The 17772-nt window shown below is 40.8% G+C and overlaps 1 protein-coding gene across 1 annotated transcript in view; it reads right to left on the minus strand.

Annotated features, from left to right (window-relative positions):
• cenpe (centromere protein E) overlaps positions 1 to 17772 on the minus strand; it is a 189853-nt gene that overhangs the window by 95880 nt on the left and 76201 nt on the right. Inside the window, exons 17-19 of the mRNA XM_078570164.1 lie at positions 8001 to 8072; positions 7680 to 7916; positions 5985 to 6059 (exon numbers count right to left, since the gene is read on the minus strand). Coding sequence (XP_078426290.1) covers positions 5985 to 6059; positions 7680 to 7916; positions 8001 to 8072 — 384 coding nt within the window. The remainder of the gene's footprint in view (positions 1 to 5984; positions 6060 to 7679; positions 7917 to 8000; positions 8073 to 17772) is intronic.

The following is a 17772-nucleotide window of genomic DNA, read 5'->3' on the forward strand; positions in this document are numbered from 1 at the left end:
AACAACAAAGCAAGAGATGATGGAATCCCTACTGAAATCTTTAAGCACAGAGGAGAGGAACTAACATTACAGCTCCATGCCCTTATCCAACAGATCTGGAATGAAGGGGAAGTCCTGAATTTTTTTTTAAACTCATTTATGAGATGTGGGCATTGCTGGCTAGGCCAGCATTTATTGTCCATCCCTAATTGCCCTCGAGAATATGATGGTGAGCTGCCTTCTTGAACCGCTGCAGTCCCTGTAGGTACACCCACAGTGCTGTTAGGGAGGGAGTTCCAGGATTTCGACCCAGCGACAGTGAAGGAACAGCAATATATTTCCAAGTCAAGGTAGAGAGTGGCTTGGAGGGGAACTTCTAGGTGGTGGTGCCCCCATGTATCTGCTGCCCTTGTCCTTCTAGATGGCAATGGTCGTGGGTTTAGAAGCTGCTGTCTAAGGAGCCTTGGTGAGTTTCTGCAATGCATCTTGAAGATAGTACACACTGCTGCCACTGCGCGCGGTGGTGGAGGGAGTGCCAATCAAGCGGGCTGCTGTGTCCTGGACGATGTCAAGCTTCTTGAGTTTTGTTGGTGCTGCACTCATCCAGGCAAACGGGGTGTATTCCATTACACTCCTGACTTGTGCCTTGTAGATGGTGGCAGGCTCTGGGGAGTCAGGTGAGTTACTTGCTGTAGAATTCCAAGTTCTGACTTGCTCTTGTAACCACTATTTGTATGGCTAGTCCAGTTCAGTTTTTCGTCAATGGTAACCCCCGGGACGTTGATAGTGGAGAGTTCACTAATGGTAATGTCACTGAATGTCAAGGGGTGATGGTTAGATTCTCTCTTATTGGAGACGGTCATTGTCTGGCACTTGTGTGGTGGGAATGTTACTTGCCACTTGTCAGCCCGATGATCTTAAGGATGCCACGATCATGACAATCTTCAAGAAAGGGGGCAAATCCAACTGTGGAAATTACAGTGGCATCTCTCTGCTTTCCATTGCAGGAAAGATCTTTATAAGGAACCCTTCTGAATTGACTTATTACACTTGAAGAGCTACTTCCCAACTCTTAATGTGGATTTAGGCCATCAAGACACAGCCAACATGATTTTTACAGCTCGCCAAATACAAAAAAAAATGTTGCAAACAACATCAACCTCGCTACATAGCATTCTTCGACTTGACAAAGGCCTTTGACTCTGTAAATCATGAGGCACTCTGGAAGATTCTGAAGTATGATATCCTCCAAACTTCATTACCATCCTTCGCCTGCTTCATGATGATATATGAGCCGTGATCCTTAACAACGGATTCATTACAGACCCTTTTGAGGTAAAGGCAGGGGTCAAACAAGGCTGTTTCATTGCTCCAACCCTTTTTCGATCTTCCTTGCTCCCATGCTCCATCTGACTAGAAACAGGTTCCCTGCTGGAGCGCAGCTTCTTTATTGAATGGATGGTAAACTATTTTTCCTGAGGCAAGTCCAATCAAAAACCAAGAGCACCCAACTTCAGTCACTAAGCTCCAATATGCTGATGATGCTGCAGCAAGTGTTGTGTCGGAAAAGGGTCTCCAGGGAATTCATCAATGTATTTACCAAGGTAGACGAGAAGGGACTTACACTCAACCTTCAGAAGACCAACGTCCTCCATCAGCAAATGTCAACTGTACACGCCCCCAACTCCATTGATTAGGATTCATGATAGGTGCCTGGAAAATGTGGAACGCTTCCAGAACTGTGGAAGCTATCTTATACAAAAACCTGACATTGATGAAGACATCCAACATCGTCTGAAATCTGGTGTAGCCTTTGGCCACCTGAGGAAGCAAGTGTTTGAAGATTACAATATCAAAACTGAAACCAGACTCATGGTCTACCATGAGGTTGTGATCCCTTCCTTACTGTATGGAGGTAAAACATGGACAATGAACAGGAGGCACCTCAAAGCACTGGGGTTCATTCAGTCAACGCTGCTTGCGGAAGATCTTACATATTTAGTGAGAGAACAGACACAACAAATTCAGTGTCCTCTCACAATGTTATGATCCCAGCTATAAGAATATTGGACAAGCCTGATGCTCGTTTGACTATGGTCTATCAAGCCAGATTCTTTCAAAGAATGTAACACGTGGAAGAACCATGGGTAAGGAAATAAGAGGCAGGACTCCATAGATTAAACTGAAACACCAAAACAATCTTTACTATACAAACTTAAAATAAATACATGCAATAATGACTAAGTAAGTACACTGAGCAAATAAAATAATGATTCCAAACAAAATGAGCTTCTACCTTAAACTCAATCCAATAGACTTAGCCCAGCTTAACCTTTGCACTGTGCCTTTCACTCTGATAGGCTTTTGAACACACTTTTTCTGAGTCTGGCTGCACAGTTCACAGCTCAGGTCTATAGTACATTCCTACCAATATGATCTCCTGGTCTAAGTATTGGTGTCTCTGATGGTCACATGCTACAACCCACCAGACACATGTTGACAGTGTAACAAGGAGGCACCACAAGCATCAAGGCTATGATCATCTGCCATCAGCTTCATTGGGTTGGTTATATAGTTTGGATGCCAGATACCCAAATTGGGTCTTCTTTTCCCAACTCAACCAGGGCAGATGTACCAGAGGATGACAGAATATGCGCATCAACGATGTCTTGAAAGCCAACATGAAGCAATGCAACATTGACATCAGCTCCAGGGACACCATCGTCTTGGATCAAACCAGGAGCTGCTGCGTCTGTGCCGACGATTCCAGCATTGAGACCCAATGACAAAAAGAAGAAAAATGAAAGCGGCAAAAAGCCCATGCCATGACCCGAACTAGTAATACAACTAGACATCTCAAATGACAACAAATGCCCTACATACCATAAAGCCTGTAGATCCTAAATCAACTCCATCAGCCATCTTCAGATTCATGGAAGACAATCATCCTCGCTAGCGAGGGATTGCCAATAATAATATTTCATCATTTCTGCCACCTCCAGTATGATGCCACCACCAAACACATCTTCCTTTCCCTCCCCTTTCAGTATTCTGAAGGGACCAATCCCTCCTTGATACCCTGACCCACTCTTCAGTCACCCTCAATACCTCATCCCCTTCCCATAGCACCTTTCCATGCACATACAGGAAATGTGCACCTGTCCTTTTACTTCCTCTCTCTCCTCGTCATCCAAGGTCCCCAACTGCTCCTTGCAGATGAAGTAGCAATTTAAGGGTACTTCTTTCAGTTCAGTCTATTGTATTTGCTGCTCAATGTGGTCTCCTCTACATGGAGAAGACGAAACGCAGATTGGATGACTGTTTTGTGGAACACCTGTCAGTCTGCAAGCATGACCCTGAGCTCCCGGTGGTCTGTTCTTTTAATTCTCCACCTTGCCCTCATGCTGACATCTGTCCTCGGCCTACTGCACTGTTCCAATGAAGCTCAATGTAAGCTTGGAGGGACAGCGCCTCATCTTTCAATTAGGCACTTTGTAGGCTTCAGGGCTCCACTGTGAACATTGATTTCAATAATTTTAGACCATACTTTCTGCCCATTTTGTTTCCTTTTCTTTGCATGCTTTGGTTTTTCTTCTATTTTTGCTTACAGTCAGCAGCACACTTGCTCTAAGTACATCTGCTGTTTCTTTATTTGCCCCATCACCATTCTCTTTGGACCTATAAGACTAACTCATCTGCCATTCAATCTCTCCTGTCTTTCGCCCTATCACAGACCTTTCTTTTGCCCTTGGCCCATCCACTCCTTGTTCAAAACCTATTGCATCTATAACTTTTCCCAGTTCTGATGAAAGGCCACAGACCTGAAATGCTAACTTTCTCTCTCCACAGATGCTACCTAACTTGCTGAGTATTTCCAGCATTTTCTATTTTAACTTCTATATAAATGCAAGTTGCTGAGTCACTTAAATTTAAAACAAAATTGCACAGCATTTTGAGAGCGCCAATCATAGATATAGGCCCTCTGTACTGTTGCCAGTTTTTAAACTTAGAATTGAATTGATAAAGAAAGAAAAATTGGTGTAAAGGCTGGAGTGCTTGAAGCTAAGAAAACAAAATACTACAACTGAGGCAATTAGCAGTTATTCACCTTCAGTTCAACTTCCATGCACAATATAGAGGTGTCAGCTGTGGCTCAGTTCATAGCACCCTCGCCTTTGAATCAGAGGGTTGTGGGTTCATGTCCCACTCCTGGAAAACCAAGAACTGTGATTGTACTCGAAAGAGTTGCAATCTGTGACTGTTGATAACTCGAAAGAGTTTCCATGCACAATATAGAGGTGTCAGCTGTGGCTCAGTTCATAGCACCCTCGCCTTTGAATCAGAGGGTTGTGGGTTCATGTCCCACTCCTGGAAAACCAAGAACTGTGATTGTACTCGAAAGAAGTTGCAATCTGTGACTGTTGGTAACTCGAAAGAGTTTCCATGCACAATATAGCCAACACAAGGTCAGATGCTGGGATGTTCACTGAAGATTGCAGTGTTCAGCAAACATTCGCGGCTCCTCAGACCCCCGAAGCAGTCCTTGCCTGTATGCAGCAAGACCTGGACAACGTTCAGACTTGGGCTGATAGTCGGCAGGTAATATTCATGCCACGAAAGTGCCAGGCAATGACCATCTCCAACAAGAGTCAAACTAAATATCTCTCCTTAACATTCAATGGCATCATCATTGCTGAATCCCTCACCATCAACATCCTGGGGGTCACTGTAGACCAGAAACTTAACTGGACCAGCTATATAAATACCGTAGCTACAAGAGGTCAGAGGTTTGGAATATTGCGGTGAGTGACTCACCTCCCAGCTGCCCAAAGCCTGTCCACCATCTACAGCACACAAGTCAGGAGTGTGATGAAAGAACCCCCATGCCAGAGTCATGTATGGCACAGAAGGAAGCCATTCAACCCATTGAGTCCATGCTGGGTCTCTGTAGAGCAATTCAGTAATTCCCACTTCCCTGTTCAATTCCCAAAGCCCTGCAGATTTAGCTGAGTGCAAATCGACACCAGCCAGGAAAAAACAGCCCGCATGATTGGCACCCAATTGACCCCATAACCATTCACTCTCTCCAATGCAGAGTGGCAACAGTGCATGTCATCTACAAGGTGCAGTGCAGCAACTCAACAAGGCTCCTCCAACAGCACCTTCCAAACCCACGACCTCTACTGTCTTGAAGGAGAAGAGCAGCAGATGAATGGGAACACCACCACCTGCAAGTTCCCCTCCAAGCCACACGCCATCCTGACTTGGAACTTCCTTCACTGTCACTGGGTCAAAATCCTGGAACCCCCTTCATAACGCCACTATGGGTATAGCTACACCACATGGACTGCAGTAGTTCAAAACAGTGACAGCTCACCACCACCTTCTTAGGGGCAACTAAGAGATAGGCAATAAATGCTGGCCTTGCCTGTAATGCTCACTCCACAAATAAATAAAAAAATTGAATTCCTGCATGAAAAAATGCAGAGATACTCTTGACTTGAATTTGAGACCCATCCCAAGTTCCACATCACTTCATGAAAAGATGCTCGGGCTTGCAATCTTGCCAGTTTAAAAATAACTACTTGTATGATTTTATTATGTAAAGGTTTTGAATTTCATCACCGCATGTGCAAAATAAATAGTTAAAAATCACAAGATACCATGCTGCTCCTTTAAATATATGTTACTTTGCAACAGGTTTCACTACTGCTGTGTGGTATATATTTCATGATTTAAAGATTCATTTCACTAATTAAAAATAAATACTGAGATTTTCGGGAAACAAATGGCATTGAGCCCTGGTAAAAAGCAACCTCTAGTACCCTATGTTCATTGGGAGAGAGCTGCTGAGCTCAATGGCCTGTTTTTAATGAAGTAATAACTTATGATTCTATGCGATCAGCTGAGTACGTCCATTTTTTTAAAAAAAATTCTTATGTCAGTAAAATGCACCTCACTTTAATGCTCACTTAAAGCAGAATACTTAATACAAAATCACTTACCTCAAGTTCCTGGTTGATAATCTCTGAATTGTGAACCAGCTCCCTTAACTTGGCATTTTCATGCTTTTGTTGTGCCTGCAAACAACCCAAGAAGGGAGATTGCATTAGAATTAATTGCTGTGACCGGATGTAAATCGAGTTGGTATTTCTCATGACTCTACCATTTCGTACTTATGCAACATCATTTGAAAACATGACAGGATCTACATGATTCCTGATGGCATCGAGCTCGACCTCACCATTCTCTCACAAACCCTCCACTGTCTCCAAGTTGTCAAGCTGCTTGTTTGAGATCCAGAAATTTCTTCCAGCTAAATATTGGCAAGACCAAAGTCATTGTTTTCAATCCCCACCATAAACTTTGTTCCCTAGTTGACCCCATCCCTCTCCCTGACAATTATCTGAGGCGTAAACAGATCATTCATAACTTTGGTATATGATCCAGAGAAGAGCTTCCAACCACACTTCCACACTCCCAACAAGACCAGCTACTTCCAACTCTAACATTGCCCAACTCAGTTCCTGCCTCAGCCAATCTGCTGTTGGAACCCTCATCTATGCCTCCGACACCTCTAGTCTTGACTGTTGTAATGATTATCTAGCCAGCATCCCATCTTCCGTCTTGCATAAATTTGAGCCTATCGAAATCCCTGCTGCCCACATCTTAAATCACACCACGTCCCATTCATCCCTCACACGTGTTTGCTAAATTATTTGGGTCTCAGTTTGACAATGCCTCAGATTTAAAGTCCTCTTGCTTGTTTTCAAATCCCTTCATGGTATATGGTCTTGCCCCTTCATCAGTCTAACCTCCTCCAATCCTACAACATATCAAGGTCCCTGTGGTCCTCCTATTCTGGCATCTTGCACATCCCCAATTTTAATTACTCCATCATCGGTGACTGTGCCGCCAGCTGCCTTGGCCTGAAGTGCGGAATTCCTTCCCTAAACCTCTCGATCTCCCTTTCCTGTATGAGGTCACTTGAAGTCACCTGCCCTAATATCTCCACTGCAGCTCAGCATCACCTATTGTTTAAAAACATTCCTGTGCAACTTACTGGAATGTTTTACTGTGTTAAAGGTGCTTTATACATGGAATGCTAACAATGCCTTCATCACTCCAAATTAATTATTGGTTTTAAAGTTGAACATTCAGGATCTAGGTTAAAAAAAAAAGCAAGAAATGAAAAGAAAATGGATTAGATTTTTCTCTGATAAAAACAAAAAGCTAAAAGTGTTCTGCCGAAGGGTCATGAAGACTCGAAACGTTAACTGATTTCTTCTCCACCGATGCTGCCAGACCTGCTGAGTTTTTCCAGGTAATTCTGTTTTTGTTTTAGATTTTTCTCTGTTCTACTTGGGGCGTAAACAATCACTTGGGTGGAGCACATAGAAGTAAAGAAAGGAGGATTGAATATTCCAATAGAACCTGCCTGTTTGTCTATTTCAATTCATGGATAGTGAATCAGGCATCCTGCATTGTGCACTCCACCTGGGCTAAAACCTGCAGCAAAATCACAAGTGAGAAAAATCCATCCCATTTCAGCTTCTTTGGATAGGTAAGAATTTTATTTTTAATATACAAAATTAACCTCGTCTTATTCACTGGGCTTTGCTAACCGCCTCCATTGCTGGTCGCCATTGCGGTACTGCAAGCTAAATATTTTCAAAATTCACTCCAGATGTTTTATGTACCTTTTCTTCTTTCTCAGCTTCTTTTTCCAAGAACTCAAACTCTTCAATTTCTCGTCTCTCTTTCAATTCTTCAATTCCTTCACTCAGTTTTTCTAGTTCTTTGATTTCCTTTTTTTGTTTCTCATTCTCCATTTTGAAGTATTTTGCATCCTCCACCTTTTCTTTCAGGAGTTCTTTTAATTCTTCAATTTCTTCTTTCTGTTTATCATTCTCCATTTTTAAGCTTTCTGCATCAAACTGAAAAGTAACATTATTGACATTCTTTCAGGAAAAGGGACACACGAAGTTTTGCAATAGATTGCCAGATCATAGCTGACATACCTGTTTTGAGTGAAGAAGCTCACAAAGCTCAATACTGTCCTGTAACTGTTTCTCAAAGTGGCTTGCATAATCCTGAAATATTAGAGCAAGCAATTAAAATCAACACAGTAAAAGAAAAGCATGCACTTTCACAATTGAAACCAGAAGAGCATTTAGAGAGATTTGACCCTTGAATCTCACTTGTCCTTCCCTACTCCGACAGCTAATCAGATATAGATTGAGGCTTTGGAATAAAACACTCTGGCCTTTCCCCAAGGTAAAGGGTGGGGATGGGTATAGCAGGATCAGGGACAGGGAACGAGTAGAGGAGACATGGGAAAGGATCTAGAATTTTCCACCATTTGGGTAGGAGAAACAACGCGTGTTATTTTAGGAAAGCATTGCAGTTTTTGTAGAGTTTATGAACATTCGAATGTACAAATTAGGTGGGAGAGTAGGCCATTCTGCCTCTTGAGCCCATTCTGCCATTCAATAAGATCATGGCTGATCGGATTGTGGCCTCAACGCCATTTTCCTGCCTCCCCCGTACATCCTTTGGATCTCTCATTAGTCAGGAATCTATCTACCTCTGCCTTAAAAACATTCAATGACCCTGCCTCTACCACTCTCTGGGGAAAGAGTGTTCCACAGGCTCATGACCCTCGGAAAAAAATTTCTCGTCTGTCTTAAATGGGAAACATTTTTTTTTAAAACAATGTCCCCTTGATCTAGTCTTTCCCGTAAGAGCAAACATCCTCTCAGCATCCAGCCCATCAAATTTCCTCAGGGTCTTATGTCTCAATAAGATTACCTCTCATTCTTCTAAACTCCCAATGGATACAAACCCAACCTGTCCAACCTTTCCTCATAAGATAATCCCTTCATCCCAGGAATCAGTCGAGTGAACCTTCTCTGAACCACTTTTAATGTAATTATATCCTTTAAGTAAGGAGCCCAAAACTGTACACAGTACTCCAGATGTGGTTTCACCAATGCCCTGTACAACTGTATCAAAACATCTCTACTTTTATATTCCATTCCACTAGCAATAAACACCAATATTCAATTTACCTTCCTTATTTGCTGCACCTGAAAACTAACTTTTTGTGACTCATGTACCAGGACATCACTCAGATCCCTTTGTACACAAGAGCTCTGCAATCTCTCTACATTCAGATGACATGCTGCTTTTCTATTCTTCCTCCCAAAGTGAAGAAGTTCAGTTTCCCACATTATCCTCATCTGCCAAATTTTTGCCGACTCAATCCATCTATATCCCTTACAGATTCATTATGTCCACTTCACAACTTACTTTCCTGCCTATCTTTGTGTCATCAGCAAATTTAGCAACCATAGCTTTGTCCCCTTCATCCAAATCATTGACATAGCTTGTAAGTAGTTGAAGCCCCAGCACTGATCCCCTGTGGCACTTGTCATGAAGCTATTAATTCCTTGATTGGTTTGGAATTGGTGAATCTTAAGGTTACAAGTATGAGAAGCACTTTCAATTCAGGAGTTGGTGAGGTATTTTAGAAGTGGCGAGACTGCAAGATGACTTTGGAAATTGCCTGGGAGTAGAAGAGATAACTCTGATTGGGCTGGAGAAAACAGCCAAAAGTAAGCTAACAGAGTTGGCAGGTAAGTTAAAATTGGGGTTACCTGAGGGTGCTAGGAAATCAGATATAATTAAAAGTATAGCACAGCATCTACAGTTGGAAGTGAAACCTGGCACTAGTGAGTCACAGCTGGGGGGTAGTGAAACTTCAGTTGCAAATGAAAAAGCTTGAATTAGAAGGAAAGGACAAAGAAATGGCTTTTAACAGGGAATTAGAAATTGTGAAGAGAGAGGGAGAATTCCAACTGAAAATGTTGGAAGTAAAAAGAGATGCCAGTAGGTGAAGAAGGATTTATCTCCAGAGTAGAACCTAGTGGGGATATGTTTAAATTTGTACAAGCTCTTGCAAAGTTTGAGGAAAAAGACATTGAAGCATTCTTCATTACATTTGAGAAGCTAGGTAAGTAGATGAAATGGCCACAGGAAAACTGGACATTATTATAACAGTATAAGTTGTAAGTAGGGCGCTTGAGAATATGTTTTGCTATCAGAAGAAATGTCAGTAAATTGTTGTGAAAAAGACTATTTTGATTGCATGAGAGTTGTGAAAAACACTATTTTGAGTGCATATGAGTTGGTTCCTGTAGCATACAGGCAGAAATTTAGGAATATGAGAAAACAGCCTGGGCAAACTTATATTGAGTTTGAGAGCGTAAAACAAAGTATTTTTGACCAGTTCATACAGACGTTAAAATTAGAGACAACCTATGCAGCTCTTAGGGAAGTAATTATTTTGGAAGAATTTAAAGATCCAATCTCTTCTGTAGTGAGAACTCATGTGGAGGAGGAGGGTTGATTCTGTAAGACAAGCAGCAGAGATAGCTGATGATTGAGTTAGATCATAGAACTAGACCTTTTTCTCGTCACCCTTTCAAATTGGAAAAGGGTAAAAAGTGGGAAGGTGAAAATAAGGTAGGCAGTCAGGGAAGAGGAGTAGCTGGAAGTTTCCTCTCAGAATAAAAAGGAAGGCGCTGCAGGCAGAAGTGACATTTGAAAATTCGGGTGTTTTCATTGTAATAAAGTGGGGCACATGGAGTCAGTGTGTTTGGTATTGCAGGAAAAATCTGTTGAAATTGTTGGGGTACAGAAAAGCTCTGGAAGTAAAAGTACTGTGGGTTCTGGGGTTCAGGCACAGGAGAAACCAGTGGTTTGTGTACAGGTGAAACAGGGAGAATCAGTGAAAGGTAAAGAAGTGGGATTGTGTTCACCGTTTACTCAAGAGAGTTCTGAAGAGCAGGTTGCAGAAATGTTTAAAGATTTTGTAGGTGAAAGGGAAGTCTTTCTATGTGTACAGGGTCCAGTAGGTAAAGATGTCAAAATTTTAAGAGACACAGGGGCTAGTCAATCCTTAATGTTGTGGGATAGTGATATTTGTTGCTCAAAGGGGGTATTGCAGGAGCAGGTAATAAGAAGTGAGGTTCATGGAGGTGCTAAATCTATCCTGTTCTGGAAGGTAAATTTAAAGAGCAAATGGAAGACTGGTGAAGTTATAGTTAGAGCGGTGGAAAAATTACCCATTGCAGGCGTTCAATTTATTCTGGGTAATGATATAGCTGGATGGCAAATTCCTATGATTCCTATGATAGTTGAGCAGCCTGTAGAAGTGTTTTCAACACAATATCACAGAAGGAACATCCTGGATTGTTTCCTGATTGTGTTGTAACGAGATCAAAGGCTCATAGAGAAGAGCAAGACAAACGAGATAAGCAGGCAGTTCAAAGGCAAGAAGGTGGTGTCAAAATCCAATTAGCTGGCACTGTATTGATAACATTGTTCAAGAGGAAGGAATAAAGGACAGTGCAGCTGAAGTGTTTAACTCAAAGAGATTAGTGGTGTTAGAGAAAAATGATTTGCAATTAAAACAGTTATATCAGAAAGCTTATTCAGAAACAGAAGCAAAATGTATTCCAGTATGTTATTATCTGCCGGAAGGTTTTTTGATGAGAAAGTGGCAGTCAGATTATGTCTCAGCAAATGAAAGCTGGAGGGAGGTGCATCAGATTGTTATCCCATTCGGGTATAGAAATGAGATTCCGAGGATTGCTCATGAAATTCCAATGGGGAGGCCTTTAGGAATTAGGAAAACAGAGGAAAAGATAGAGGTTTTTTTTTGGCCAGGATTGCATAGGGATGTAGTCAAATTCTGTAGAACCTGTTATGCATGTCAAATAACAGGAAAACCACAAGCAGCAAACAACCCGGCACCTTTAATCCCAATACCAGCATTTGAAAAACCTTTTACCATGGTCATGATTGATTGTGCAGGACCCCTCCCTAAGACTAAAAGTGGAAATCAGTATTTACTGACACTAAAGAATGTGTCTATCAGGTTTCCTGAAGTGAAACCTTTAAGAAATATTACAACTAAGAAGATTGTGGAAGAGTTAATTAATTTTTTTTTTAAACAAGATACGGTTTACCTAAAGAAATATAATGAGGTCAGGGGTCAAATTTCATGTCACAGCTGTTTAAGGAAGTAATCAACAGTTTTACCCCCAAACTGTTCAAGTCAAAGCTTATCATCCAGAGTCACAAGGAGCTATGGAAAGATGGCTTTCAAACTATGATGAAAGCATACTGTCAGGATTATGCACAGGATTGGGATACAGGAATTCCATTTTTGTTATGTGCCATTAGAGATGCTCTTAATGCATCGACTGGTTTTAGCCCTTTTGAACTAGTTTATGGTCATGAGGTAAGGGGACACTGAAATTGATTCATGAGAAATTGGTGGGTCAAAATTCAGAAACTATTCTCCTGGATTATGTATCAAATTTCAGGGAAAGATTGAACAGAGCATGTGAGCTGGCTAGGGAGCATTTAAAGACAGCACAGCAAGTGGTGAAACTGAAAGCAGGTAAGAAAGCTAAAACTCTCAGTTTTGGTTCTGGAGAGGAAGTACTAGTTTTGTTACCAGTGCTAGACGATTCATTAAATGCAAGATTTAGTGGGCCTTACAGGATTGAAAAAAAATTGAGTGAAGTTAATTATTTAATAAATATTCCAGATAGAAGAAAGAAGCAGAGGCGGTGTCATGTAAATATGCTTAAAAAATACTTTGACAAGGAAGAGGAACAAAAAGAGGTATTAGTGATGGTGGATGATGAGAAAGAGGTGGAAGTGCAGGACTCTGAAATTGATTTTCCTCCAATCAAATTGGATAACGAGGAGGTGCTTGAAAATTTAAATGAAATATTGAGCTACTTTCCAAGCAAGTGTCAAAGTGATTTGGAGAAGCTATTGCAGTCACACAAACCTATTTGGGGAAATAAGCTGGGAAGTACAAATTTAGCTATGCATGATGTATGTATAGAATTATCAGCTTCAATAGGACAAAATTCAATAGATTAAATCCGGCAAAGTTATCACAAGTACAAAAAGAAATTGATTTCATGCTTCAAAATGATATCATTGATTCTAGTTGCAGTAACTGGAGTTCACCAGTTGTACTGGTACTGAAACCGGATAGAACATAAAAGCTGTGTGTGGACTATCGAAAGGTGAATCCGGTGACAAAAGCAGATTCATATCCCAAACCACGGTTGGAAGGTTGCATTGAGAAAGTGGGACAATCAAAATTTATCACAAAGATTGACTTGCTAAAAGGATATTAGCAGGTACCATTGTCAGAGAGAGCAAAGAAGATATTAGCTTTTGTAACGCCAAGTGGACTATATCAGTTTAAAGTCATGCCATTTGGTATGAAGAATGCACCTGCGACATTTCAAAGACTGACAAACAAAGTAATTGCAGGTCTAAGCAATTGTGCTATTTATATTGATGATTTAATAGTTTTCAGTCAGATGTGCGAGGAGCAGTTACAGCATCTGGAAGAATTATTTTATTTACTCGTCTACAAAAAGCTAATTACAAACCGACACAGAAGTTTAATATACAACAGAGAAGATATTCAACGATCGAATAAGAGGCTTTGAGTTTGGTATTAGCATTGCAGCATTTTGAAATTTATGTTGCAAACAATTCATCCGAAACAATTGTTTATACAGACCATAATCCTTCGAAGTTTTTGGACAAATTTCGAGACAAAATTGCAAGGCTTTTCAGACGGAGTCTATTATTACAACCATTTAATCGACGGATTATACATATTGCTGGAGTTGGGTTATTAAAATGAAGCCGTCTTTTAGAATTATGATGGTTCATTTTTCGATAGGGAGAGGGATGTCATGAAGCTATTAATGTATATATTATTGAAAAATATTTTTCTTTTAAAATAGAGCTTTAGTCTGTGGGTGTGTCTTAATTGGATTAAAGCCAGCTAGTCTGGGTGCTTTGATGTGTACTAGTTTTGAGATGTAAGAGAGGTAAGAGTGTATTTGCATTTTTTTTTGAATAGAGCATTCAAGAAGTGGGGTGAAATCTACCTAACTAGCAGAGACAAAGCAATATGTTTATATTACTAATAAAACTGGTACTATGAAAGGTGTTTTATTGTTAGGAGAGGTGGAGGTCAAAGAGGCTAGTGATACAATGAGAATTTACATTCATTGAGATGTGCTAGATATAACTGATTGTAGTTTTCGTGTGTGCAGGGCAGAAGCAAAGTAACACCAAATAGCTGTAAGCCTACAACAGTCTCCATAGGAACCAGAAAAGAAACTAATTTTGAATTTGTAAGGTGAAAATGCTTTGCCTGTATCTGGTTAAATCTGTGGGCGGTGTTGCCTTAATGGAGATTAGTTTGGGAATTTGTTAAAAGTTATGATGATAGTAATTTGTAGCCATGTGTATATATTTAACTGTGTAAATTAATAAAATGCTTCATTTAGTTTAAATATAAAACCTCTCAAGAACTGGTGTCAGATTCCTGAATATAGAGCTGCATCTCAAAAGTAAAAATAAAGGTTATGACAGTTGTTTAAAGTTTCCCTCTGGGATTTTTAAATAACTCAGCTTTAACAATTGCTGGGTCATAACACACACTACTCATTAGATCCTACCAATCCAAAAATGACCCATTTACGCCTACTGTTTCCTGTTAGCTAACCAATCCTCTATCCATGCTAATATGCTCGCCCCTACACCATAGTAACCTTTGATATACCTTGTCAAATGCATTCTAGAAATCCAAGTTCATCGCATCCATAGGTTCTCCTTTATCCACGTTGCTTGTTATTTCCTCAAAGAACTGCAATAAACTAATCAAACACGATCTCCCTCTCACAAAACTATGTTGACTCTGCCTGACAGCACAGAGATTTTCTAAGTGCCCTGCTATAGCCTCCTTAATAATAGATTCCACCAAATTCCATATTACTGATATTAAGCTAACTGGCCTGGAGGTTCCTGCTTTCTGTCACATTCACTGTTTTCCAAACTGTTTGGACATTTCCAGAATCTAGGGAATTTTGTAAAATCCAAATCAATGCATCTACTATCTCAGCAGCCATTTCTTCTAAGACCCCAGGATGAAGTCCATTAGGACCTGGGACTTGTCAGCTTTTAGCTCTAATTTCTCAGTGCCCTTTCCCTGGTGATTGTAATTGTTCTAATTTCCTCCCTCCCTTTCATCCCTCGATTCACAATTATTTCTGGGATGAGTATCCTCTACAGTGTAACTTTTCATCCACCATTTCCTTATTTTTCATTATTAATTTTCCTATCTCACTCCAATGCTCACCTTAGTTGCTCTCTTCCTTTTTAAATACCTGTAGAATCTCTTAGCGTCGTTTTTATATATTTCTAGCGAGCTTTCTCTTGTACTCTAATTTCTCCTTTATTAATCTTTTAAACATTCTTTGATTTTTTTATATTCTGTAAAATCTTCTGACCTGCCACTAATCTTTGTGGAATTATATGCTTTTACTTGAAATTTATTATCTTTAACTTCCTTAGTTATGGATGGTGCGTCCTACCCCTGGAGACTTTCTTTCTTATTGGAATTTATCTTTGTTGAGTGTTATGAAATATCTCCTTAAAAATCTGCCACTTGAGTTGTGCTGCCTTCTCAGAAGCGGCCACAGGAGACTCAGATACAGGTTAACAATCGTTTTATTCAAGGAGAATCTGTCTTAGGCTAGCTAAAATAGAACTCTACCGATTACAGGAAAACCATCTTTTTATACACAGTTAGTTACGTACACATTGTGCTATTCAAATTCCAATCTCGTCAGTACATAATCACATAATAAGCAGATGGCCCCAGTCCCAGGTACGTATCTTTTTCTCACCCAAGCAAGGGCTCGTTATCTCGTTCCAGCTTGGTACTGCTCGTCTTTACCTTATCTATTTATCCAAAACCCCCACTTATGTATCCTATTTAGTCAATCCCTTGTGATCTCCAAGGTCTTTCTGGAGAGTTCTGCTAACGTCTGCCCTTTGACATACAAGGTTCACCTGGAGAGTTATGATGACCTTTGGTTTTACTAATAGAAAATCTCTGTTTAACTCTTACACAGACCTATCCCTAAACCTATTTCACCAATTCATTTTAACCACGTCTGTCTTCATACCCTCATAATTGCCCTGTTTAAAACATTATTCTTCCAGGTTACCTTTGCCAATCTGTTTCACCCAATCTATATGTAGATTAAAATCATCCATGATTATCACCATACCTTTGTCACAAGCCCCCATTATTTCTTCCTGTATTTCCTGCTCTACAATGTGGTTACTGTTGGCAGGGGGGCTATAAACTACTCCTACAAGTGGTTTCCTATCTTTATTATTTCTGATTTCTAACCAAACTGATTCTACATCTTTAGAACAAAAGGTCATCCCCCTCTGATATACTAAAGCCATCCATAATTAACAGAACTATCCCTCCACCTTTCCCTAGCTTCCTGTCCTTCCAAAAGGTCATGTATCCTTGAATATTCAGGTCCCAGCCATTGCCATCTTGTAGCCAAGTCTCTGTAATGGCTATCAGATCCAACATTTATTTATATTTGAGCTCTCAATTCATCCCTTTTGTTATGAATGCTACATGCATTTAGATACAGAGCCTTCAATTCTGTCCTTTCACCATTACTATTTAAAACTTGGAAAGATGTCTTAAAAGCTTGAAGACAGCTTACAAACCAAACCGTATTGCTACAACACTGACAAGATTACTCTTCAGCCTATAAATCACCACCACAGAAGGTCACTTCTCACAATATTTTAAAAAAGTCTCTTAGCTCAGTCTCTTTCCAATCACGTACAGCTGAGTAAAAGGCCAAAAATTGGGCATGAAAAGGGGCAGCCTTATATTCTATTACATGCAAATATTCACACATTCTGCAATCCAAAAAAGGAGAAAAAAAATGACATTCCTTGTTGATCTTCACCCAACTCATGGAACACCATCTTACTAGCCTTTGAACTCAACGTGGAATTTGGCTTTCACACGAATAGAGGAAACTTAAATTTCTTACAGATCTTGAATTCAAATAAATTGGAGTTGAGGACATGACAAAGTTAAAGGTGACACGCTTGACCAATTTAGAATGGAAAAACTGACGGCCCAGATCTTCCAGTCTCCAGATTATCAGAGACCTGGCGTCCAACCCAAGATGCGAGTCAGGAACCTGCCAAAGTCCCAATGCGCTGACCTCCATGGGAATTGCCGGGAAGTTTGAACTTCCAATGGTCAATTCCCCCGCTCCGAGGGATCCTCTGAACTTAGAGCCAGAGAGAGTTCTGAAGGTACTAACCTGGGTAGTTACCTAGGAAATGTTAGGCAAAAATCCTAGTCTAACTCCCGGATAACTACACAACTGCGCCCCTCCACCACCCCACCAAAATCACACACTGGCCCTCACCCCTCCTCCTGATTTCCTCCCTCCAACTAACCACCCGATCCAACAATTACCCCAACCTGATCCCACCACCCCTCTTACCAGACCTGACCAGTACCCACCACCTGACTACCCACCTGACCCAATCCAACTTGCGCCACCACCCTACTACCCCCCCCAGCCCACATAAACTACCCCCCTTTACCCAACCTGACAATCCCTGGCCTACTTGCCACACCTCCACCTCACTCAACTGCAACCCTACCCCCCTACATACTTACCTCACCCACACTACCCACTTCTGCTACAAATCATCAACAGGCACCAACATCACAGAAGTGCACAAACAGAACTTACTGGTACAGCTGAAAGGGATAGGTGGGAGATGGCAGAAGGCGTGTTAGGGTGGCACAAAGGAGGAGTAAGTATGGTACTGAGT

This window comes from Cetorhinus maximus, chromosome 2 (genome assembly GCF_964194155.1).
Source record: "Cetorhinus maximus chromosome 2, sCetMax3.hap1.1, whole genome shotgun sequence".
Lineage (NCBI taxonomy): Eukaryota > Metazoa > Chordata > Chondrichthyes > Lamniformes > Cetorhinidae > Cetorhinus > Cetorhinus maximus.